The sequence below is a fragment of the Sminthopsis crassicaudata genome, chromosome 5, assembly GCF_048593235.1.
Source record: "Sminthopsis crassicaudata isolate SCR6 chromosome 5, ASM4859323v1, whole genome shotgun sequence".
Classification (NCBI taxonomy): Eukaryota; Metazoa; Chordata; class Mammalia; order Dasyuromorphia; family Dasyuridae; genus Sminthopsis; species Sminthopsis crassicaudata.
This window is the reverse complement of record NC_133621.1, coordinates 218,034,476-218,060,793: the sequence shown is the minus strand read 5'-3', so window position 1 is coordinate 218,060,793 and position 26,318 is coordinate 218,034,476. Positions and strand designations below refer to the sequence as shown.

Genomic DNA, 26,318 nt, shown 5'->3' with positions numbered 1-26,318 from the left:
GAAAGTAAATTGGGTTTATTCCCTTATGCTCTACAACTCTCAGTTAAATTAATTATTAGATGTGATCCTACGGAAGTAACCTTTCACTACAAATACAGGGTTCTTTTTAGAATGTTTAGACCCCATTTTTTAAATCTCTGCATTCTTTTTCTTGTCCCAGAGTTACACCTATATCTCAAGATGAAATGCCTGGGTTCATCTTCTAGAGAAAAGTGATTTATGCTTGCTCTTCTTACTTCTTAAAAGGGTTTGAAGTAGCTGAAAAACTTCATCTGTAACTAATGAAGAACTATTGAAAACTAAAGCAAAAGTATAGGAGCACTGATATGACAGATCCAGGAATGAGCTGGCAGAGTACTCTTCCTTTAACATACAAACATCCTGATCCTACGTTCTCCAAGTCAAGGAGAGCTTTCTTAGTTTTTGCTCTCTTGCTTACATCCTTGTATTACTGGTTTTGTTGATGATGACAGCTTTTCCAGTTTGATCAACATTGTGGTCCATTCCAAAATAGGCAGCAACCCGGTGTAATAGCATCCGGTGATATGAGGTCATCTGAGGAAATTTCTTGAACTGGTTACTGGAAACAGCCCCAAGGTTGGGAGAAAATAAAAGAGTACACATGCAAAAAAAAAAAAAAAAAAAATCAAAATCAATATCAATTTAAGAGACATGATTTTTGCTTGTTTATCTGTAATAAGTTTCTGACTCAGGTAGTTTTCTAAGAAAAAAAAAAAGAACATTATAAAAGGAGATAATCTATTGGTTTGCTTGTTGTCTAGGGGAAGGGATAAGACGAAGGGGAGGGGATAAGAGGAAGAGGTAAATGTTTGCATGCATTTTGAGAACAAAAAGTTATTATTTAAAAAAATAATAAGAGAGATATCCAATGTGAACAACAGATCTTTCCTACAGCTCTTGTATTCAAGACATTTTACTTTGTGCCTATATTCAAGATTGGGACTCACTAGGGCAAAAGCCCAGAAAAAGAACACATTCAGGAAATGGGATGGAAGCCAAATTATGAAGTAACAGTAGATTATAGGACAGGGATTAATGAAAAGAAATGACCAATTTTTGTTTCTGATCTAAGTTGTAGCCTGAAAAAAAGACCAAAAAACTTTTTCTTTGGCTTGTTCACACAATGATTCTTATTTTGGCTGCTTCCTTCCTTTTGGTGCCTAGTGAGTAATTATTTTAAAATTCAGATTTTAAGGTAAAAATATACTATCCAAAAACATAGTCTAAGATTTTTTCCTCTAAGGATCTCTTCCCTTCCAAAAATGTGTTTCATACATATGCGACTTACTTGTTGTCATTAATGAATTCCAGAATCTCTTGTTCTAACTTTAGCAGCATCATTCTGTCCCTGTTTTTAAAAAATATTAAAAGGAAGTATCCATGACTATAAGAATAAAAACACAACCCTACAACATCATAGGTGAAGAACATTTTGCAACCCTTCTTGCCAACTTATTTGGTGATACAAAGGCTGTCCAGGTTTCATCAATCTATTATGTTTCATCAAGCTACTATGTAAAAAAGTTAAAATAAAAACAAAAACAAGAGTAAAACCACCCAATCTATTCACCTCCCCCATTTTTTTCTTATTTTTTCACTTTGTTTTTAATGTGTTTTATGTTCTCCTGGGAGACATTCTCTGGTGGTCATATTAATATCAAGACATATTCAATTATTTTATAATCATTGTTCTGCATTATTTTCTTATCTATCGGATTTTTATTCAATTAAGAAGTCTAACTTATCATTTAAAACAATTTTTAAAAACTTTAAAACAAAACAAAACAACTTATGTTCTTTGGAAATGTTCTGTGTCTTTATTCTTACTCTGCTTTCTATAGTCATCTTAGGTCCATAGATTTCCTTCCTTCAAAATTCAAAATCAGAAATCTCATATTGGTAATATGAATCCTTCATAAAATTAAACTCCACTCTGAAGAGACTGGATTTTAATAAAAGATCAGTGGCATGAGCTATCTTTCCTCCACCATGACAGCCCATTGCTCACCCTAATTCCACCCCATTCTTAAACACTTTAGTTACCTTGGAATTTTTTTTTTACCTTGGATTTTTTTTCAGTGTATTTACTAGAAATTCATGTAAGTCTATTCCAGTAGAGTCTGTATATTCTTGACTGGAGTCTGAAATCACAATAACAAAAACACACAAAATAACTGAAATAGATCACTGACCTAATATAATAGCCTTGATTAAGTAAGGAGAGAAGAATCTACATAATAAGGAATTAAAAGAGCAAAACCAAAGAATATAAAGTTTTGGTATCCCAACAGGTCAACCTTAGGCTTCCTGTGACACTAACAAAATCAGGAGTTGATACACAATATTACTCATATCACACAAAAACACCTTTTGACTCCTAAGCATTTAACTGAATGTCCTGAACAGAACAGAATGTGTTCTATTTCCAACTGAGGGAGGAAATGGTAGATGGAGCAGATAGTGCTTCAACATTAGAATCTATATAAATAAACAATAGTGAATAAATATGCATATATCATTCAAAAAAATGGGTCCAGAGGAAAGTTTTAATCTAGAATGCTCTCCTTTTGTCACTTAGCATGGCCTTGGGAATACTTTATCATCAGTCAAGAAGTTTTAAAAAAAAGAGATTAATTAGGAAGGCAACTGCAATGAAAGTTTCATAGAATTGATTCTGCATTCACAAGTCAAATATAAGTAATTTTTAGATTAGCACACATTATTCATATTCTGCTATTTCAATCAAAAAATTATATCAGAATTGCCTGAAATGCCCTCTTTTGAAGTAGTACTAATATAGTTGGGAGTATCTCCTGGAACTCAAGGGTAGAGTAGGGATAAGAAAGAAAAGGAAGTCACCTAGATCATCTCCTCCCCCCGGGATACTTCAAATGGCAGTTAGATTAGTAAGATCAAAGATCTAGGAAGAAAAGACCCAAACTGTGAAGGGAAAGGTTCTTTCAGGGAGTTTCTAGGGAAGGAAAACACCTCACCTCTAGACAGCATTTTCCTTGGGACTTTTTCTTTATTTTTGTCTTTGTCTTCCTTTTCAGAACCATCTTTCATGGACTTCTCTTCCTCTTTGTCAGAGGGGCAACTGATATGCAATTGAATTATATCCTGGAAAGAAAGATAAAAACAGTATAGTTAATGAGGGAAAGGACACTCCAGCTAATCTGAAGGTAACTTCTTCTACAAAAGAGAACATATTTATCAAATATATTTTTCATTCTGCTAGGCCTCTTGGTCTTAGAGTTGAGGCAAAGTTCTTTCCACTAGCTATCTTTGTCTGCTAAGTGCAGAGTTCTGGTTACACACTGCTCTTAGTAATTATATTGGATGAAAAAGGCCTTAACTGCACATGGAAGGAGGTAAAGATTGTTGGCAAGAAAACTTATCTCCCAACCCTAAAATTTCCTTGGCACATCCTGGGTGGTCCATCTTCTCTGCTTACTATGGTTGCAGCAGCTTCAGAACCATCCTCCTCTCTGATTTTCTTTTTTTTTTTTTTTTTTTTTATTTTTTATTTTTTATTTTCTTTTATATTTATAACATTTTTTGACAGTACATATGCATGGGTAATTTTTACAACATTATCCCTTGCACTTACTTCTATTCAGATTTTTTCCTCCTCTCTGATTTTCAAGATAGATGTTCCTATTGCTGGTTATCCTGACCCAAGAAGCTACCAAATCCCGAAGCTACTCTTCATAGTAAAAATATACCTGGGTTTCCAGTGGCCCATCAACAAAAGGGGTAGAGGACTCCTCACACACTGCCAGGCTCCGCACAAGCTTCAGCTTAGAGTTAGACTAGGAAAAAAAAAAAAAAAAAAAAAGACATTTGCAAGCTGAGAATTTAGGGGTGTCCTCTCTGGTTTTGTCAAACACATACCAGAAAAATTAAGTCCTTCTTGTGCAGGTCTGTGCAGGTCTACTATTTTTGAAGACAACCTGACTACTGGTAGCAATTATTACATCAATGGTTGGGAAATCATCTAGCATAATTATCTGTGCCCCAAATCCAGGTCCAGAACCATAAGTTCAAAAATGCACACAGAGTGTAGAATAACTCCAGAACAAGAGAGACCATCTAAAGGAAGCTATGCAAAATGCTAAATGAATGAACTCCACTCCATTGCCACAAAGGACTAGGCTACTTGGGATAGTTTATAAACTGGATAATCCTCAGAATTAAACAATTTATTCTGAAAACCATTTCTGTAAAGACTGTTTGGGATCCCAGCAAGAAAACTGTAGAGGGGCCCATTTTAAGCAAGCTCTACCTAAAGATACTTCAGACATTAATTAGTCTGTTCATCCTTTTTCAACCCATTTCATCCTGTCATTTGTTCATTTCCTTTCAGCAACCTGAAAAAAGCAGCCCACCCAATTAAATTAAATTCAAAAAGCACTATTAAGTTCCCAATCTATTCTAGACACTGTGCCAAGGTATAGGAAAGAAAAATAAAAACAAAGCAACCCCTGCCCTCAAGAAGCTTACATAGTGAGGGGTCAGGGATCAAATGGGTGGAAGGGGAGGAAACACAATATGTACACAGAGAAGTAAATATAAAATATGCATATTTGGGAAAAGTAAATTAGAGCTCCTTATTATAGTGATTGGAATGAGGAGTCCCTGAGATTAAGGAATTAAAAACTGAGGATGCTTGATCAGTTTCTCCAACTCATTCTCATTCTTTCATTTGCTGGCAAATATTTTCTTACCCTCACCCCTTTTCTCCCCTTTCAGGTTGAAAGTGTTATTTCAGAGTAGTATCTCTTAGTATCAGCAGGATGCACATGAAATGGAAATGAGTTATAATGTGGTAATCTAAGCATGCACACACTAGGGACAGGAAATGGAAACCCACACATGTCCAGAAGAGACTAAAGGAAGAATATTCTTTACATCTTGATGAAGATAGGAGTAGGACACTTCCAAATCCATACAGGTTTGTACACTGCTGTGATAACTCTTACCTAGGGGCAGCTAAGTGGAACAATGGAGAGAACATTAGTCAAAAAAACCCGAGTTCAAATTCTGCCTAAGACACTTACTGTGTGACCTTAGATAAGTCATTTCACCTCTGCTTCAGTTTCTTCAACTATAAAATGAGGATGATAGCCATATGAGGATCAATTGAAGTATTTATAAACCACTTAGCATAGTTCTTGGAAAGTTTTGTGACTTTCCCTCATTGGACAGCTTCCAAGCTTTCCCTTTTGTATGTGAAAAGTCACATCTTTAATATGGGTTAGAAATGTCGCCTCCTTTTCAGGAGTTTCAGCAAAGTCATTCTTGATTCCAACATGACTTGGGATCTCTGACCAACAATCATTGGTTGAGGGAGATGAATATGTGGGCCTGGAATGTCCTTGGATTTGTTTTAGTTAACAAAGGAATGATGAACACTGCCTTACGATATATGTCTGGGACTAGATGGTCACTTCACTGTGATGTTACTGGGAAAAGAGGGACAGATCTCAATTGGTTTTTAAGATAAAAGAAACACCAAAAACCAAATATGAGTTGATTCACACTGGCAGAATCCTTAGGGAGTTCAGGAGGAATGCCAGGGCAGAAAACTGGAAGCACACTCTCAAATAATGAATTGAGGTCTTTTTATATGGTGTTCCAAAACTTAGTGTGGCTCACCCTCTGGGCCTTGCAGAGGTGCTAGCAAAGCACACAGGGTGTTTAGCCATTACCTCTTTCAACCTGATGCAGAGGATCATTGTCACCCCATCTCTTTTTTCAGTCATGCACTTCTTTGATACTTTTAAGCCACTTTTGAACAATTCTTCAATGATAAGGTTCTGTTGTCTACTCATGCCTTGTATATGTTTCTCCATTCTCCTCTAGGTGACTTAGAATGCATTCTTCATTAACTTTGTCACTCCATGCTTATCATATGGCAAAACTGGAAAAATACTGTTGTTTAAAAAAAAAAAAAAAAAAAAAAAAAAAAAGAATTGGTGGAGTTGTGAAATTATCCAACTATTCTGGAGAGGAATTTGGGACTATGTCCAAAGGATTACCAAACTGTGTACCCTTTGATGCAGCAGTGTTTCTACTGGGAATATATTCCAAAGAGATCAGAGAGAAGGGAAAGGGACCTACATGTGCAAAAAATGCTTGTGGCAGCTCTTTTTCTAGTGTCAAGAAACTGGAAACTGAATGGATAACCATCAGCTGGAGAATGCCTGAATAAGTTATGGTATATGAAAATAATGGAATATTATTGTTTTATAAGAAATTTTGAACAGGCTGATTTCAGAAAAGTCTGGAAAGATTTACATGAGCTGATGCTGAGAACCAGGAGAACATCATACACAGTATCAGCAAGATTATATGATAATCAACTGTGATGGACGTGACTCTTCTCAGAAATACAGTGTTCCAAGACAATTCCAGTAGACCAGGGATGGAAAATGCCATCCACATCCAGAAGGAGGGAGAACTATGGAAACTGAATGTGGATTGAAGTATACTATTTTCACCATATTGTTTGTTTGTTCGCTTTTTCTTTCTCATGGATTTTTCCATTTTTGTCTGTTTTTCTTGCACAATATACCAAATATGGAAACATATTTAAAAATATTACTTGCTATCTTAGGAAGTGAGAAGAAAAAAATGTAGAGTACAAAATTTTGCAAAAATGAATGCTAAAAACTATCTTTACATGTATTTGGAAAAATAAAATTCTACTGAAAATTTTTTAAAATGAAAAAAATAAAAAAATAAAAAAACCATCAAAAAAAAATCAAGCTGTTTTAAAGAGAATCTTGGAGTTATAAAAGCACTGCATAGTTTATCCAGGAGCGTCTCCTATTCAATTCTAGGCCTAATTCAAAGTCCAATATACTATATGCATAATACAAATTTCTGGAACCCTGTATACCCCATTCAATATATATTATTACAAGTCATCTATCCAATGGCATATCATCACCTGGACAAGGGGCATTCATTCTTCATCCACTTCATTTTTTTTTTTCTGTGTAGATAGTTATGTCAAACTTAGGAGTAGTTACAAGATGGAGGCAAGATGGCCAGGAGGTTTGATATCATCCAAGAACAACTGGAAAGTCTAATCACCCATAGGAAATCCCTCATCTACTTATAGACTGTTTGATGTCCTTGTAACATGGCAAACATCTTTAATACTTATAATCAGAATAATTGAACAGTTATTTCTGTTTTTAACATAAGAATGGGAGATATTCTGTTGCAGCAGAGACTTTAAAGCAATGTTGTACTCAACTAAATCAAATGATTTTTTAATATGTGACAACAAGCAAAGTGAAAATTGATATTTCCAATCAACTGCATGACCAGAAGATGAGATGTTGTGAATGGAGGACTAGCTTTGATTGAAGGCAGAAAAACCACATTTAAATCTTGTCTTTTAACACATGCTGGCTATTAAGGTAGTCAAATCCAGAGGTATGCTAGTCAGAGTTTCATTAACTGTTTCTGTCCCTTCCCCCAAAATGTATGCACAACACACCTTTAAGTTTAATTTGCATCATTAACATTTTCTTCCTAAAGAAAAGTTCAATAAGATCTTTTTATTTCATACCCATCAATTTCTGTTCTAATTCAACCTCCAATCCTAGAATCCCCCCATAACAAAGCCAAACAGTTAAATAAAACCAATCAATACATCAAACTAACTTGATATTTTATCCAATATTCAGTATTTATTGAGAGGAAGAAGGTGGTATTTTGTCATCTGTGGCTCTGAAATCACTAATGGTGACTGAACTTCAATTCAACTGACTCTTGGTATTTTCATTTATATCACTATGTCAATATGTATACTGTTCCCTTGGTTAATCTTTCTTTGATCTCCACTAGTTCACAGAAGTTCTCCAGTTCTCCATTCATAATTTCTTAAGAAGTAAAAATATTCCTTTATATTCATATGCTACACTTTGTCTAATTCCCCAATCCATAGAAACTTACTGCATTTTATTTGTTTGAAGCTTTTTGGTTGTATGTCAATTACTTTTACAAAGTTAGTAGAAAGAAGAAAGTGGGCATATAAAGTGAGACATTTTCTCAACTTGTCTTTTTTAATACTAATGATGAATGTCCATGTTTGTATCTTTCCCTCTTTTTAGATACCTTGCAAATCAATTCCCTAACATTGTCAAAAATGTGTTGCTTACACCTAGATTTCCTTTAAATGTACTAAGCTAATCTTTCCTGTTTTGTTTTCTTTAGAATCTTTTAGAATCTGTTCATGCAATATATTAGGGACCAACACTGGGGTTTATTTTTTATTTTTATTTTATGTTTTTGTCCAGAACTTATAATTTCATTAATATGATACTTTATATGAGGAAATTGCCTCTAATAATGAAAATCAGCATCTAATTTGAAACAGTATTAAAAGATTAAGATTAAAACAGTATTAAAGATTCAGTGTCTTGCCCAGGGTCACACATTCATATGACATATGTTAGACATGGGACTTCAACTTGGGTATTCTATACCACATTGCTTCTTATGATGAGAATTATTTAAATCAATTAAAAAAAAATAACTACTGAACACATCTTTATCTCTACAATGAGAGCACAGTTGAATTAGATAGCCTGTGAGGTCCTAGTTTTAAATCAGTGGTCCTCAAACTTTTTATATGGGGGCCAGTTCACTGTCCCTTAGACTGTGAGAGGGCCGGACCATAGTAAAAACAAACGCTCACACTCTGTCTCTGCCCCTCAGCCCATTTGCCATAACTTGACAGGCAGCATAAACGTCCTCAGCGGGCTGCATCTGGCTCGTGGGCTGTAGTTTGAGGATCCCTGTTTTAAATCTATGATCTTATCATATACTGTGTGCGCAGAGTAAAGTGTTGTAGTACATTAAAAAAAGAAGCATAAGACATGATCTTTTCTCTTAAGAAGTTTATGACTGAATATGTGGCGAGCAAAAGGAAAGTACAAAAAGCTGCAAGCACATCCAGATTGTTACTAGTCAAGGAGCTGGTGGAAGGAAAGGTGATTTTTATTATGATAGCCAAGTACAGTGACAGAGATGGTCATCACACTTCTGGCTCACAGCAAGTACACATGCATGTATGCACACACCACACACATACATTGTACCACACCACATATACCTCCCCCAACTCAGAAACAAACACCCATATAGCTTTTCTAAACCAAGTATTTCTTTGGGCAGAGAAAAGCAACACAGTGACAACCATTTCCACTGCAGGAGATGTTCTAGTCCTTTACTGCTCCCCCAGCTAATTAATAGTTACTTTGCTAAAACCTTACACGCCTCTGTGATACCTTTGCCTAAAATTATTCTTTATAGTATTGGTTTTTAAATATTAATTTTAAAAAATCCCTTAACTCAAAATGAGGATAACCCAAAGTTGTTGGCTCTTCTCTTATAAAAAGAAGGCATAATTTATTGGGAACATGATTTATTATAAGGAAAACCATGTTCCTAAAGGCCATTGATGGAATGGAATTCCAATAGAACTAGCATAACTCACTTTGCTCAAAGAAGAATGGCTGTTTGTAGACTGCCCCCTCTCAGCAATTGAACAGTACTTTAACTATGGCAATGTCAGATAATGGAAAACATCAAAAACCACAACATCATAATAAGAATTTAAAAAAAATGGCTGGGATAGCTAGGGAGGCTTAGAGAAAAGATCATGAGAAAGCTTTACCCAAGGCAACTGAGAAAACTAGATAGTTGTGATGAGTTGAGTGACAATAATGGTAATCAATGCCCCAGGATAGAAGGCAGTAATTATAGCTCTCTCACCTTGGCTCTTTTTCTGGCATGCCCATGGTTGGAAGCCCGTCTCTGAAAAAAAAAAACAAAGAAAAAAAAAAAAGAAAAAAAAAAAAGAGAGAGAGCAAGAGAGAGACACAGACACACAGAGACAGAGAGAGAGGGAGAAAGGAAAGGGAAAAGGGAGGGAGAGGGGGAAGGGGGAAAGGGAAGGGAGAGAGGAAGGAAAGGGAAAAGGGAGGGAGAGGGGGAAGGGAGAAGGGGAGAGGGAGAGAGAGAAGAGGAGGGGAAGGAGAGGGAGGAAGGGAAGAAGGGAGGGAGGGAGGGAGGGAGGGAGGGAGGGAGGGAGGGAGAGAGAGAGAGAGAGAGAGAGAGAGAGAGAGAGAGAGAGAGAGAGAGAGAGAGAGAGAGAGAGAGAGAGAGAGAGATCATTAAAGGCAGGGGAAAAAAAATCAACACTTGGGTAATCATCTCCTGACACAACTGAGAAAACCTATAGCTCTGGGATCTATTTAAGAAGCACCTAGTCCATCATGAGAATCATAAATATTAGAATAACTGCAGCATTCTCTCCAAACCTAAAATTTCACTGTTGAAACAATAATCAGAGCTGACAGGCTACCCCACATGCCATAAGAATGACCACTTATGGTCTAGTCAATGAACCTGTCAGAACAGAATCTGTGTACAAGAGAAATAGTAAATAATAAATAATAATAAAGAAAACTACTACGGCAATGCACAGATTACTTAGGATTGGCATGACAGCGATAGCCAGGAATGTGTGCTTTTACTAATCTAATGTAGAACATCCGCCCTTGACCAGAGAAAAGTGAACTGAGCTTGTTTCCCCAGCGGGCTATCATGCCATACACACTGCTTTCTCTTGTAATAGTTTTAATTCTATCATTTCTAAGCCCAAATATTAATTCAAGAACATTTTGTAAAAATTATTTCTCTAAAATAGCAAATTAACAATTAACAACTGTTAAGAGGTATTGCTGCAGTTGTTGGGGTGGGAAAGTTAAGCTCAAGTACCATTCAAGCCAACAATGAGACAAAGTTGAACTGAATAACAGAACTAAGTATCAACTAGGTTGAAAATAGAGGGTAGGGAAATGGTGAAGGAGGTAGACAATGCCAAGGACTGAAAAATTACTGTTACAAAATAGTTTGACTAACTGTCAGAAAACAAAGACCTTCTGACAGCTGGAGAGGTTGTTCCTGACAAGAATAACGTGTTTGTTTGTTTTTTGTTTTTTGGTAAAGCTGTTCAACTATGAAGAAAAAATGCTTGTCGTAGGTGAGACAATACAAAGACTGGAGCATTGAAGATAGTAAAATGTAATTTTTATCAGTAAAATTCATTTTTTATTCAATTTTACAAATCCACAAAATTAGTCCAGGTCAAACACGTAAAATCTGGGTACAATATCAGATATTAAAACATACACACATCTTAAAATGTTTGGGAGATTAAAAAAAAAATATCTGGTGGATGGGAACAGAGGGTGGAGCACGGCATAGCATTCTCACTTTCTCTGTTGTTATTTGCTTGCATTTTGTTGGGTTTTTTTTCCCTCAGTTTTTTTCTTTTTCTTCCTTCTTGATCTGATTTTTCTTACTGGATGGCTGTGTGGATATATATATATATATATATATATATACACATATTGGATCTGGCATATATTTTGACATATTTGGAATGTATTGGACTGTCTGCTAGGTGGAGAAGGGGATAGGGGAAGACGGGGAAAAATTTATGGCAGAGGGTTATGCAGGAGTCAGTGTAGGAAAAATTACCCATGCATATACTTTGTGAATAAAAACACTTTAATAATAATAATAATAATAACAATAATAATAATAATATTTATATACATATAGTGGCCTACAAATCTTGTCCCCATTGAGAAAGTGAACTATGATAAATATATTAATATGCTGAGAAGCCTATTTGTTCTAGAATAACAGAAATTCCTAAAGGGAAATGAAAGTACATCATGGGAATCTATACACAACATGAAAAATTAAAATAATGAAAATAAATATTTCAATGTCTTAGAAATATATCTAATTTAAATCCCACTGAAAACTTATGAACTATAATAAAGATCATACTTGAAAAGTGCATTTATGAAACATTAAATGGATTCAAATTTGTAAGAATCAAAGCCTTTTCCAATTGAAAAACATGTAAAGAATATAAATAGGTAGTTTCAAAAGAAGAAATTCTACTTAGAAATAGTTACATTAAAAAAAAAATATTCCATATCCCTGATAATTAAAGGTATACAACTTAAAGCAACTCTGAGGTTGTACCTCAAATTCATGACACTGAAAAAGGTAACCTCCTAACCTCCTAACCCCCTACTCCCCTATCCCCCTACCCCCCTTCCCCAAAAGGAAAATGATAAACTTTGGAGGGGTTGTGGAAAAACAAGTCTATTAACACACTCATAATGGAACTACAAATTAGTTCAGCCATTCAACAAAATTATTTGGAACTATATTCAAAAAAGTTACTGTGTTTTGCCCTACAGATACCACTACAAGGCCTACACTTTAAGGAAATTAAAAAAAAAAAAAATTAGGAGCCTTAGGTACAAACATTTTTAAAGCAACTCTTTTTGTGGTGGCAAAGAACAGGGTACATGTCATTTTAACAATACTATTTATTACATCATGAAAATTATGAGAAAGATAATTTCAGAGAAACTTCCACAACTTATATGAACTTAATCTAAGCAAAGCCAGGAGAATTATTTATAAAATGACATTTTAAAAAATACAACTTTTTAAGATTTAAGAACTATTATAAACATATTAACCAACAACAACTCCAAGATCATCATAAACCATGCTAACTTGCTCTAGACAGAAATACTGCAGTGAAGATACAGTTTTATATATATATATATGTTTAAGACATGGCCAATAACAGAATGTTTTCTTTGACTAATCATGCTTATAATAAGGGGTTTGCTTTTCTTTTCTATTGATAAGCTGGGAGAGGTATAAAGGAGAGGAAATTAATTTTTATTAGAAAAAATTAAATCAAAAGAATAAAACAAAACAAGTACAGCAAAAGGAGGTCATACTGCATAATAAGCTTTTGTAACGATATAAAATCATAAAGTTTATAATATAATTGTGAGAAATGGATGGGCATTTGGTTTCCACAAAGTTGTGAAAATTAAATTAGAAAAATAAAACTGAAATTAGAAAACTGAAACCCACAAGGACATTAATGAATAATCAGGAGTTGGAGGGTTTAGATATAAACAGGAGCCCTCTGAACTTTGCCTCCATAAGACTGTAAGCTCCTTGAGGGCAGGGACTTTGCAATAGGCTGTGGTGACTTGAGATATAAAAAAGAATCCTTTGGACTTTTGCTATTCAAGGTCATCTTTCCCCTTAAAGAACATAAGCTTCTTGGGGGCAGGGTCTGACTATGTAAAGATTCACATTCTGTAATTTCGGTAACACCCAATTAATGGAGAACCTGGAGAGAGAGGCTTGCTCTTCAGAATCTGAAATAAAATACCACCTTTCAGGTTCCAAAAGTGTATCTACTAACCTAGGCACCCATTCTTGAAAGAATGTAAAATAAATCTTTCCTACATTCATCAGTGAGTCAGTAGAGTTCTTGATAAGATATTCTGTTTCTTACGGTTAACACTTAAATTCACTTTGTCACAGTTAATTTGCCCATCACTGAACTTTCTGGAAATGGTAACTGTGAGTTTCAAATAAGATCATGTATGTAAAGTCAAATGGCCATTCCACAGCTCCAACAACTACCACAAAAAAGTCATTTAACTTCTCTTGAGATTCCATAGCCATAAAACAGAAATAATAACATTTATGCTACCTATCTCACTTTGGCCAAATTATACACTTAAAAAAAAAAACTACATAAATGAGATTTGCATATAATCAAAACTGATCATTTGATCTTCTATATTCTCTTTCTAAATATGAGATTGTATTACTTTGAGCAGGTCATTTAAAATAGGATTCATCTTTCAAGAGTTCACAAAATATTTGATTAAAACTCAAAATGTATTTTTCCGTAGAAACAATGATACTATAACTGAACTATGGTACTGACAATTGTGGCAATGCTTTTCTGTGGTAGAAAATAAGAAGAAATAAAGTAGGGATTCATCCATGGTGGAATAAGCTAAATAAACTGCTACACAGAATTTTAATTTGCTATTAAAAAAAAAAAAACTCAGAGAAACATGAAAAGCCTTTTGCAAATTGATACAAAGTGAAATAAGCAGAATCAGAAAACTATTATGCACAATTGAAAGAACAATAAAATAACATTGAATGCTGAATAAATGGGATCTCCAAACTTGGCCCTAGAGAAGGTGAGAAAATGCACCTCCCTTTCCTTTATTGGAAAGGCTGAGGTCCATGGCCACAGAATGTTGTATATACAATCTGGTTAAGTTTATGTGATCCCTAATTTTGCTGATTTTTTTCCTGGGAAAGGAAATATTCGAAAGGATATATTCGGGAATGAAGGTGGTATAAAAATAAAAGATTTTTAAAATGTAGTAAGATGAAGGCTGCCCCTTACTGGGGCAATAGAATTGAGTTGGTGGAAGGGAAATAATTCTCTCTATGAAAGTATCTCTCTCTCTTTATTCTACATAGAGATGCCAAAAACATCTCTAAGAGTCCAAGAGCTAAGAAATGTTACCCTATTCTTCACCTTTTACACCATAGTGGCTCCCCTAAAGACTGCCAAGATAAAAAAGATGGGCTGCTCCCACAAAAGTTCCAATGTTTATGGAAAGTTCCCATAAGCAATGGCTCTGACAGCAATGCAGGCCTTTAAGAGTAGTGATAAGGCCTTCAAAGGTACTGATTCCCTCAAGAAGCAATGAAAACTGTGTTAACAGAAAAGTTTCTGTAGCTTCCACAATAGTAAGGAGAGTAGTTCCTACTGAAGTTGAGTGAGGAATACTACAGTATCTGCTTATGTGTATTATTATGTAAAAAATGGATTTTCTAGGAAAAAGACTATAGAAACTCTATCCCCAATGCTTGCTTCTTAGCACAAATAATAAAGTTTAGCATTATTTACAATGACCTCTTGGGAAAAGACTAACTTAGTCATTAGAGCTAATCTAATTACATTTTTGACCATAATTTGTTATAACATAACAAAGCATACTGCAGATCTATCTTAAGGATTCATTATTTATTAATGGTATCTGAAATCAGTGATTAGAAGAATAGGTGAATATTTGCTGACATGGAATATGTTTTTATTGCCATAGTCCGAGAGGAGAGAAGGAACAGAGAACAGGAAGACAGAGGAAGGAAGACAAAGAGAGAATAGAGTGAAGAGTCTGTAGAGGGACCTGGCCCATGCCAGGTAATGGGGGAAAATGTAAAGTCTTCATTAACTTAATAACATGGGAGAGATGCCACTAGAAAAAGATCAGGGTGTCTCAGCCTGTAAACTCCAATATGAGACAGCAATGATACAGTAAACTGCATTTTAGTATTTTAGACTGCAATAAGAAAGATACAATTCATATCAATAAAGAAGTCAGATCACAGGCAGCTAGGTGGCATAGCGGATAGAGCACCAGCCCTGAAGTCAGAGGACCTGAGTTCAAATTTGACCTCAGACATTAACACTCCTAGCTGTGTGACCCTGGTCAAGTCACTTAACTCCACTTAACTCTCCCCCCCCCCAAAAAAAAAAAAGAAAGAAAGAAAGAAAAAGAAAAAAAAAAGATTACACTTAGAATATTCAATTTGCCCCAGGAACCATATTTTAAGCAGGAAACCAGTAATCTTGGATGAACATGGACAAAAGCACTGAAGTATATAATATCATTGAGAAACAGCAAGAAGTCCAGTTTGGCTAGATCAATGAATACACGAAAAGGAATAATATATATATTAGGCTGATTGGATTTTTTGAAAGGTTTTGAAAGGCTTTAACCAGCAGAGAAGTTTGTGATTCTAGAGATAACAGGAAACACTGGACTTAAGTACTCTGGTATATAGACTGGAGAGGAAAGATCCATTAAAAGACTATTTCAATAATCCAGAAAAAGAGTGATAAGGACTTCAATTAAAGTTGCTAGCCAGGTGAGCAGATACAAGAAGACAGATGAGAAATGTTATGGAGGTAAAAACAACAAGATATAACAACTAATAAGCTAAAAGGGATGAGGGAGAAAGTGAAGAGTCATAGATGATTCCAAGGTTGAGAACCTTTGAAATTTAAGAATGATTGTGTCATATTCAGTATAAAAACATTAGAAGAAAAAAAAGTAGGATGGAGAGAAAGGTTCAGTCAAAACTAATGAGTTCAGTTTTGGACTTCTTAAGTTAGAGATGCCTACAGGATATCTACTTTGAAATATCCAATAGTCAGTCTGTGATTCATAGGATTGGAGTTCAAAAAAGAGACCAGGACTGGATTTACTAGATATGGGTCATCTGTGTAGAGATGAACCCATAAGAGCAAATAAGATCCCTGAAAGAGTCTAAAGAGAGAAGAGAAGGTAAAAGACAGAGGCTAGGGGCTTACTCATAGTTGAATGGAGGAATATCAACAATGATTCAGAATTCCAAGAAGGATTAGTCAAACAGGAGAATAACTAAGAAAGAGTAGTCATATTCATGATTTAGACATAAAGGATGATACTATAAATAAAGTGAACAGGGATAGTGTATTTGTCAAATCTTTAGAGAAAGGAAGAATCTGTGACCAAACAAAAATAGAGAGCATTATGAAATGCAAAATGGATAATTTTGATTACATTAAACCAAAAAGATTCTGCACAAATAAAACCAATGTAGCTAAGATAAGAGAAGCAGAAAGCTAAGAAATAATTTTCACAGTCAATGTTTCTGATAAAGGGCTCATTTCTAAAATGTACAGAGAAATGATTCAAATTTATAAGAATACAAGTCATTCCCCAATTGATAAAGGGGCAAAGAATATGAGCAGACAATTTTCAGATGAAAAAATTAAAGCCATCTATAGCCTTTTGAAGAAATGCTCGAAATCACTATTGCTTAGAGAAATACAAATTAAAAAAAACTCTGAGGTACCACTTCATACTTCTCAGATTGGCTAAGATGACAGGAAAAGATAATGATAAATATTGGAGGGGATGTGGGAAAACTGGGACACCAATACATTGTTGGTGGAACTGTGAATGGATCCAACCATTCTGGAAAGCAATTTAGAATCATGCCCAAAGGGCTATCAAATTGTACATACCCTTTGATCAAACAGTGCCACTACTGGATCTGTACCCCAAAGAGATCATAAAAGAAAAGAATCTATATGTGCAAAAATGTTTGCAGCATCTCTTTTTGTAATGGTAAGAACTGGAAATTAAGTGGATGCCCATCAGTTGGCTAAATTAGTTATGGTATATTAGTGTAATGGAATATTATTGTTTTATAAGAAATGATGAACAGGCTGATTTCAGAAAATCCTGGAAAGACTTTCATGAACTGATAAGGGAAGCAAATAAAACCAGGAGAACATTGTACATAGCATCAGTAACATCATGATGGACCTGCCTCTTCTCAGCAATTCAGTGATCCAAGACAATTCCAATAGACTTAGGAACATGACAAATATGGAAATATGTTTAAAAGGCTTGGACATTTAACCTATATCAGACTGCATGCTGTCTTGGGGAGTAGGGAGATAAAAGGGACAGGGAGAAAAATTTAGAACGCAAAATCTTTTAAAAAATGAATGCTGAAAACATTCATATTCACATTTTTGAAAATAATACATGTATTTGGAAAAATAAAATATAATTGAGAAGAAAAAAACAACTGAGATACCACCATATACCTATCAGATTAGCTTAAATGATAGGAAAAGATAATGATAAATGTTGGAGGGGTTATGGGAAAATTGGGACACTAATGCATTTTGGGTGGAACTATGATCCAACCATTCTGGAGAGCAATTTGGAACTATGCCCAAAGGGCTATAAAACTGTGCATACCCTTTGATCCAGCAATATACTACTATTTGGTCTGTAGTCCAAAGAGATCATTAAAAAAAAAAAAGGGGGGTCTACATTTAAAATGTGTAGCAATTCTTATTGTGGTAGCAAGGAACTGGAAATTGAGTGGATAGCCATCAATTGGGAAATGGTTGAATAAGTTATGGTATATGACTATATTGAAATATCATTGTTCTATAAGAAATGATGAGCAGATAGATTCCAGAAAAGCATGGAAAGACTTACATGAATAGATGCTAAGTGAAGTGAATAGAATCAGAACATTGTACACAGTAACAGTAAGACTGTGTGATGATCAACCATGACAGAGCTTTTCTCAGCAATTCAGTGATCCAAGACAATTCCAACAGACTTGGGAAGAAAAATGCCATCTGCATCCAGAGAAAGAATTATGGCGACTGAATTCAGATGGAAGCATACTATTTCACTTTTTTTTCTTTCTTGTGGTTTTTCCCTTTTGTTTTGACTTTTCTTTCACAACATGACTAAAATGGAAATATGTTTACATATAAACCTATATCAGATTTCTTTTTGCCTTGAAGAGGGAGGAGGGAAAGGATAGAGAAAAAAAATTAGAACTCAAAGGCTTACAAATGTGAATGTTAAAAACTATCTTTACATGTAATTGGAAAAAATAAAATATTGTAAGTGAAAAAAAGAGTAGTCACAAAAATCCAGAAAAGAGAAAAGTACCCAGAGAAAGAGATTTGTAAAGGATAAAGACTGAGAAAAAAACCATTAGATGTAAGTGAACACTGGTAATTTTGGAACAATTTCAGGTGCATGATGAGACTGAAAGGAGTTATAAGGGGTTGAGAAGTTGAGTAAGAAAAGAATATATAAAGAATTTTTTCCATAAGTATGGCTGTGAAAGGGAAAAAAGGATATATTCTTAACAAGACAATAGGAATGTTTATGGATAGAGAAAATCTTTGCATGTTTGCAGTTATTAGAGGAAAAGCCTAAACATAAGAAGCGATCCAGTCAGCCAATCAACATACATATATTAAGCACCTACTATGTTCCAGGTACTATAGTAAGCACTGGGGATACAAAGTGAGATAGTAGACAGTGAGTAGATAGCTCAAAATTAAATGGAAGAGACAATAAACAAACAAATAAGTATGTACAAACAACACATATACATGGGATGAAAATAGAAGAGACTAGTATTAAAAGGTGTTGGGAAAAACTTCTAGTGAAAGATGGGATTTTAGCTAGGATTTAAAAGGAAGTAAGGGAGGTCAGCTGGTAGAAATGAAGAGTGAGAAAATTTCAAGCTTTTGGGCAGAGAAAATCCCTGGAGCTGAGAGATGGACTGTCTTGTTCAAGGAACAGCAAGGATGCCAGTATCACTGGATCAAAGATTACATTTCAAGGAATAAAGTATAAGAAGACTGGAAGAGAAGAAGGAAGTTTAAAGTTATGAAGGGGATTTCAATTCCAAAAGGAGGATTTGTATTTAATTCTAGAGGTAATATGGGAACCATTGGAGTTGGAGGTGACATTCCAGGGGATCTAAGCTTTAGGAAAATTACATAGAAGATGGTTTGGAGTGGGCAAATTTATTTGTAGGCTACCAGAATAGTCCAAAAATATAAGCTGAAGAGGATCATGTATAAGGATAGTGATAGATCAGAAAAGAAAAGGGGACATGTTGCAGAGATATTGCAAAAGTGAAATTAACAGGCCATAGCAACAGAAAACAAGGAGTCAAAGTGAGCATGAGAAATTAGGAGAATGGTATTGACCTCTGCCCTTAAAGGGAGATAATAGTGGGGAAGAGTTTAAGGGGAAAGAGTCTCTTTTCAAACATGTAGAGTTTAAGAAGTCTATTGAACTTCCAGTCAGAGATATCAGAAGGACAGTTGGAAATATGAGACTGGAATTCAGCTGAGAGGATAGAGGAACATTGGTGTATGTGAGAATCATCAGCCTAGAAATGATAGTGAAATCCTTGTTAACTGGTGAAATCACCAAGGGAAGTAGCACAGAGGGAAAATAGAAAAGGCCCAAGACTCCTAGGGGATAGAATCTGGCTATGGATCAAGCAGAGGAGATAAAGATGAAATAGTGAAAGAAGAGGCCAAGATCAAGGGTGCAAGTAGATGACTGGCTTAGGTGAGGAAAAGTATCACTTAATCAAATACTGGAGAATAAAATGAGAGATGACAGCAAGAGGAAGTTTAGAAGAGACAAGAAGTTCACTGTGAATAGCCTCTATTTTCCCATTAAATTATGGAGCAAATTCCTAGGAGTATAGGAAGGAGTTGGTGTAGGATATTTGGAGAGCAAAAGTCTGTTCTTCTCAACTGGGGAAGAGAGGAAAAAGAAACCTGAAAGCCTACTGAGCTGTTGAGCAATTTAAGATCATGTTGAGGATAACAGGATTAGGAGTAATTTAGACATAGGATGAAATGAAATGATAATAGGTTATGGTCTAAGTACATTTTCAGAATTCTTGAACATGAAAATCGAACATGTATGATCAATGATAAGATCAAAATGTAGTGGTCCTTGTGCTTGACTGAGGGATGACAATGCAGGTCATGGGAGATAAGGAAACTGAAAAATTGGAGGCCAAGCTGATTAAAGGAATATTTATGCTGAAATCTAGGATTACTTTTTGTAGTGGAACAATAGAACTGGCAGGTTAGGCTGGAATTGGTTCTAAGACTAGGTAATTAGTGGAAGAAAAAACAAATCTTGAAGGGAGAAGTATTGTCTGGTCACAGAACTGCCTTCTCTCTACAAACTGGATTTAGGTAGAAAACAACATGGCAACCCAGGTGTGAAACACTGCTCAATCACCTACACCAAGTGGCAATTTCAGAGCCTATTTTTGATCCAGTAAATGCTGATTGCTTTAACACAACCAGGATATGAATTTTAACACTGTGCTCTAGGACAGATGCACAGTTTTGGTTGCAAGATTTTAATGACTACAACGTTTTCTATCACATGCTTGTGATTCTATTTTTCTTTTTCTCTTCTGAAAAATCTGAAGTGTATTAAAATATGATTAGTAACAGACACATGTAATCTAGATGAGAGTAGTTAAACCTTATACTTGTACCAAGATTCTGGGATCAGAAATTGTGTTTTACTCTCTTTGCAAACTTCTGTATGGATCTTCTTATTTTAAAAGGAAGAGCCTTTGGAAGCAAGTGAAACTGAAATATAAAACAGGGAAGTTTGAGATATATGACCTTGAGTGTCACCAAACACCTAGAGAATCTTCCAGCATCTCAAATGGACCCTTACAATGAAAAACTATGGTATAACTTTTCCTTGTACCTTACCTGTGTCTCCTGCCGAACACTAGTATCCTCACCCTCCTTCTCAATCTCTTCCTTACTTGGTGACTTGGATACAAACTTATTCTTGCTTACAGACTCTTCCACCAGCTTTTTTTCTGATTCTTTCATTATTTCCAGGGTCTCTTGAGTAGTGTTACTGTTAGACATCTTCAAAAGAGTATAGCAGCGTCTAGAGACACCTATGGGAAGAACAAATATAAAGAAAGCAAGGATATGAGACAAATTCTGTGCAGATCTGCATTTCATTTTTTGGTGTCTCCTTTCTTCTGAACACAAAGTACAGGCTCATATAGCTTCCTGTGTTTCCTCTCATGAAGACCTCTCCAGACCACTGCTCCACTACTGCTACCCTCAAGCAAGAACTGCATGCAGCATCAGGACAGGGTCACCCCACTTGCCCTGCTCCCTTTGAGGAGGATACTTTGCTGGCCCAAAGTGACTCATCTCATTCATCTCACAGAGACCAATAACTATAAGGAAGCCAGCAATGCTATCTTACAGGCGATGTACAAGAAATGCTAACCTCATCACAAACTGACTGGTGCTCTAAATTTTAAGAACTAATAAAACACTAAATTCATGCCATCAATTAGAGTCTTTAGCTGAGCTACTTCTTTTTCTTATTTGATAGTATTTTTTCTAATTACATGTAAAGACAAGTTCTCAATAGTCATTTTTATAAGATTTTGAGTTCCAAATTTTTTCTCCTTCCCATTCTTACTTCCCACCTATACAAGGCAACAAGAAATCTGACAGATTAACATGCACAATCATTTTTAATATGTCACCATATTTATCATGTTGTGCAAGAAAAATCAGAACAAAAGAGAAAAAACACGAGAAAGAGAAAGCAAACAACAATAAAAAATAGTATGCTTCAATTCACATTCATTCTCTATAGTTCTCCCTCTGAATACAGATAGCATTTTCCATCCCAAGTCTAATGGAATTGTCTTGAATCACTGTATTGTGAAGAAGAGCTAAAGTCTATCAGAAGAGCTAAAGTCTATTATAGTTGATCATCATATAATCTTGCTATTACTGTGTACAATGTTCTCCTGGTTTTGTTCACTTCCCTTAGCATCAGTTCATTTAAGTCTTTCCAGGATTTTCTGAAATGAGTCTGTTCATCATTTCTTATAAAACAAGAATATTCCATTATATTCATATACAATAATTAATTTAGTCATTCCAACTAATGAGCATCCACTCAATTTCCAATTCTTTGCCACTACAAAAAAAAAAAAAAACCAACAAAACAAAAAACTGCTATAAACATTTTTGCACATGTAAGTCTTTTCCCCTGTTTTATAATTTCTTTGGGCTACAGACTTAGTAGTGGTTTACTACTGAATCAAGAGGTATACACAGTTTGACAGCACTTTGGATATAGTTCCAAACTGCTTTCCAGAATGACTGGATCAATTCACAACTCCACCAAAAATGTGTTAGTATTCCATTTTCCCCACATTTCCTAACATTTATAATTATCTTTTCCTGTTATCTTAGCCAATCAGACAGATACAAGATAGTACCTCAAGAGTTGTCTTAGTTTGTATTTCTCTAATTAATATGATTTAGAGCATCTCTTAAAAGGTTATAGATGGTTTTAATTTTTTCATCTGAAAATTGTCTGCTCATATTCTTTGACCACTTATCAATTGGGGAATGACTTGTATTCAAATTTGTAAATTTGAGTCAGTTTTCTATATATTTTAGAATTAATTAACAGAATAATAATAAATGGAATCAACAACAACAAAAACAGAATTAATTAATTAGAATTATCAGAAATACTGATTGTAAAAATTGTTCCCTAGTTTTCTTCAGTCAAGCTACCTTAACAAAAATAAAGAATCAGAGCACTTTGTATCACCCATCCATGTTTACTCAAATTCTTTTGTTAAACTTGCTTGTATATATACTTTTTCCTATTAAACATTGAGTACTTTATATGTTAGGTACCACATTTTAACTCATTTTTATATCCCTTTCAGTTATCTAGCAAGATGATTTTCACAGATGAGATGATCAATAAACATATCTTAAAAGAATAAAACTTAAGATTTGAAAGAAACCTTAGATGTCATTCCATTGTAATGGTATTTCTTAAAGATGGTCAATCTTTTCTTAAATAAATCTCTCTTTAATTTTTACCCATGAGTCCTACTTCTATCTTTCTGGAGCAACAAAGAACAAGTCCACTGTCTGCTTGTGTTTTTTTAAACAGCAGTTAACTAGATATTTGAAAACAGCAATCATGTTTCCTCATTCCAAAAATCTCTTTTTCTCAGATTGCTGTTTCAAAACTGAGGACAGTGAGAAAAAATACAAAGTAACCATTTTTCTGTAATTAAACATCAAATAAGCATGGAAGTCTATTTTGTGGTTTATGTTCCTCTTTTGCCATGATCCAGACGAGGATCCACAATCCTAATACCTGGTATGACACTGTGGTGTTTGCTTAAATTTCTCAGCAAAAGTGCCAAGAAAAAAATTTAAATCAAGTTGTCTGGGAGATTGATGTCTACCCTGTCATGTAAGTTACATTTTGTTTAGTCCTTTCTTCTAGCTCTACTCCCCTCTCTCCACTAAAAAGAAAAATGGTGGGATACAGCTATCAACTACAACTCACGCTTTAAAGAGTTTTTATTGTCTTTCTTCTCATGAGCAACAGAAAGACTAAGTGGCTCTACCTATTTCCGGGATTACAGATAATTATTTCCAAAGAACTACTGGTTCTCCACCCCCCTGGCCAAATTGCACAACTCCAAACAGGAATAATCAGTCTTGAGAATAAAAAATAATGTAATTTTGAGAAAGACTATACAAGTTAGTAGGTATCCATCAAAGATACTAAAAATACTAAGGACTTTGAAAACAAATTAGCTTAAGAAAAACAAACACAAAAAATAGAATCTAGGAGGTTGTCTATAGAGACCAGGAAACAGACTGCAACCAATTATCTCCTTAATGGCTATCCTAGTCAGAAATCTCATCTTGTTAAGCACGGTTATCTTATGCTAATCAATGAATCTTAAAAATAAGACTATTTTAAATTTAGAACTTTCTTTTCTACACTTCCACCTTACCCCTACGTAGATAAGAATTCTTTAAAAATACTGATATTTCTCTTAGTTTTAGGACAAAAATGAAAGTTACACCTTAAAACTGTACCTAGGGAATAAAGTTATCATTCAAAAGGCATGTCTTAAGAAAAAGAAAGGAAAACTAAAAGAAGGATAAAAATACAGAGAAATTATATTCAAACTTTATGGACTGTTATGGAGGAAAAAGAAATGGGATGGAGAAAGGCAATTATAGGAGAGAAATGACACTAAATAACCCCAACCGCAACAAAAATAATGCATAACTATGAAGCTCCCATGAGGACCTACTTTATGCACATTTAACACCAGTCAGGAAAACTGTACAATTTCTAAAGTAGAATGTCTCTTGAGGACACTCAGCAGTTCAAAGCTGCTCACAAGGGATTGCCAGACTGCTGGGGCCAGAAGATAGGATGATAAGCAGGTAGGTGATCAGGAACCAAGATATAGCAATCTTTAGTCAGAGAAACTGCTGCACAGTCCCTATAAATTTCTGGTCTGTCAAGGTAAATGCATTCCAGAGCAGAATGAGATTATGTATCCTCCTATTCTATCCTTTATAAACAACTTTCTAGGCACTGAGCCAAAAGGACATTACACAGGAGACTTTCAGGGACAGTAGGGATGGTCTGGAATTGTTTGCTTAAGTCTATATATATACCATATGGAGAGAGTACCAAGAGGAAGACAAGAATAATTACTTGATGCTGAAAAAACAAAAAGACCAAAACAAGAAAACTCCTCTGCCCTATTGTACTAAATGGGCTACAAGCTAGGCCTTACACCTCAATATAATTTTTTCAGACCAAGTTAAGACTACTTCCCAACTAGCCACCATGTTAAAAAGGAAGAAGCAGTGAAATGGAATATAAAAACGAAACCCTCAAAACCCACTCACATGTAACCCTTGATTCTAGAAACAGAACACAAGAGGACCAAGAAATATTACCCAGAGAGATAATTTCTGTTTAGCCCATGAGTTATGTGACTTTTGGAAAAAACTGAAAAAGGGAAGCTCCTTTTAGGTCCTCCTTCACTTCAAAGCTCTGAAAAGGAATTTCATATATATATAGGAAAGTAAAGTACTAAAAGAACATGGTCAGTTTGAACATGTGCCAAGCCCTTGAGATCTATAGGAATCAATCTATAAAATAGACTTCATTAGCGCTCATTCAACTGACGTTGATAATGGTTACAATTTCAAATCACAACAAAAACATCCTTCTCTGTAGCTGCAAAGAAGTCACTCACTTGTAAGAAAAGGCCACAGGTGCTGGTTTCTATCCATAGCAATTTTTCAGGAAAGAATAAAGAAGAAGCAACTCCATTAAAATGTCTGGAAATGTACCTACTTTCTTTCCTTAATATCGGCTATGGCTGCACTTGCCTTAAAATGAGAACTGCAGGTAAACTGCTTAATGGACTGTCACATCCGTTGAGCTTTACTGCAGTTTCTGACAGGCTGTCTGCATTGCTGGACAAAATTGCATTTTTCACTTCCTTTAGCAAAAGGAGATCAAACCTTCACTTCCCCTCATAGATAAGAGCACCAGTAGAATTCTATACTGTCATTCCTATTGATTCATTCATGGAATCTCAGAAAAAAACACCATACAATCCCAGGGAATCCCAGGAAGGGAACTTAAAGGCCATGTACTTTCCTATCCTTCCCAAAGATTGTTCTAACACAAATCATCTAACTAGAGAAGAATACATCACTAACCTCATCTTTAATAGCACGATCAGGATGCTCTTTGTAGCTAATATAAATTTCATAGTATATTTAAGTCCAATCTCTCCTACTTTTTTCTTTTTAATTTGTTTTATTCAAGAAAAAAAATTAAAAACAAAACAAAACAAAACAAAACAAAATAAAACAGAAAAGCAAAGCAAAACAAGACAAAACACAACATTGTTTTGTGCCCAGCAGAATAGCAGGGGGAATGAGGGAAATATATAACAATAGATTACTGGTTCAAGAAAGGATATATAATGGTAGAAGAAATTATATTCATGAATGTCCACCTTTTCTTTACTTCCTATAGGTTGTTCTTATGTTCTTTATT

General features: G+C 34.9%; 1 protein-coding gene across 10 annotated transcripts in view; it reads right to left on the bottom strand.

The window, feature by feature from the left end:
• R3HDM2 (R3H domain containing 2) overlaps positions 1 to 26,318 on the bottom strand; it is a 159,305-nt gene that overhangs the window by 38,346 nt on the left and 94,641 nt on the right. For all 10 annotated transcript variants that reach the window (XM_074269899.1, XM_074269900.1, XM_074269901.1 and 7 more), the window contains 7 exons: positions 21,125 to 21,321; positions 9,817 to 9,858; positions 3,747 to 3,833; positions 3,015 to 3,141; positions 2,084 to 2,162; positions 1,310 to 1,369; positions 440 to 580 (listed from right to left, as the gene is read on the bottom strand). In XM_074269899.1, the coding sequence (XP_074126000.1) occupies positions 440 to 580; positions 1,310 to 1,369; positions 2,084 to 2,162; positions 3,015 to 3,141; positions 3,747 to 3,833; positions 9,817 to 9,858; positions 21,125 to 21,289 (701 nt within the window). In that variant the 5' untranslated portion in view covers positions 21,290 to 21,321. Of the gene's footprint in view, positions 1 to 439; positions 581 to 1,309; positions 1,370 to 2,083; positions 2,163 to 3,014; positions 3,142 to 3,746; positions 3,834 to 9,816; positions 9,859 to 21,124; positions 21,322 to 26,318 lie in introns of those variants that run through there.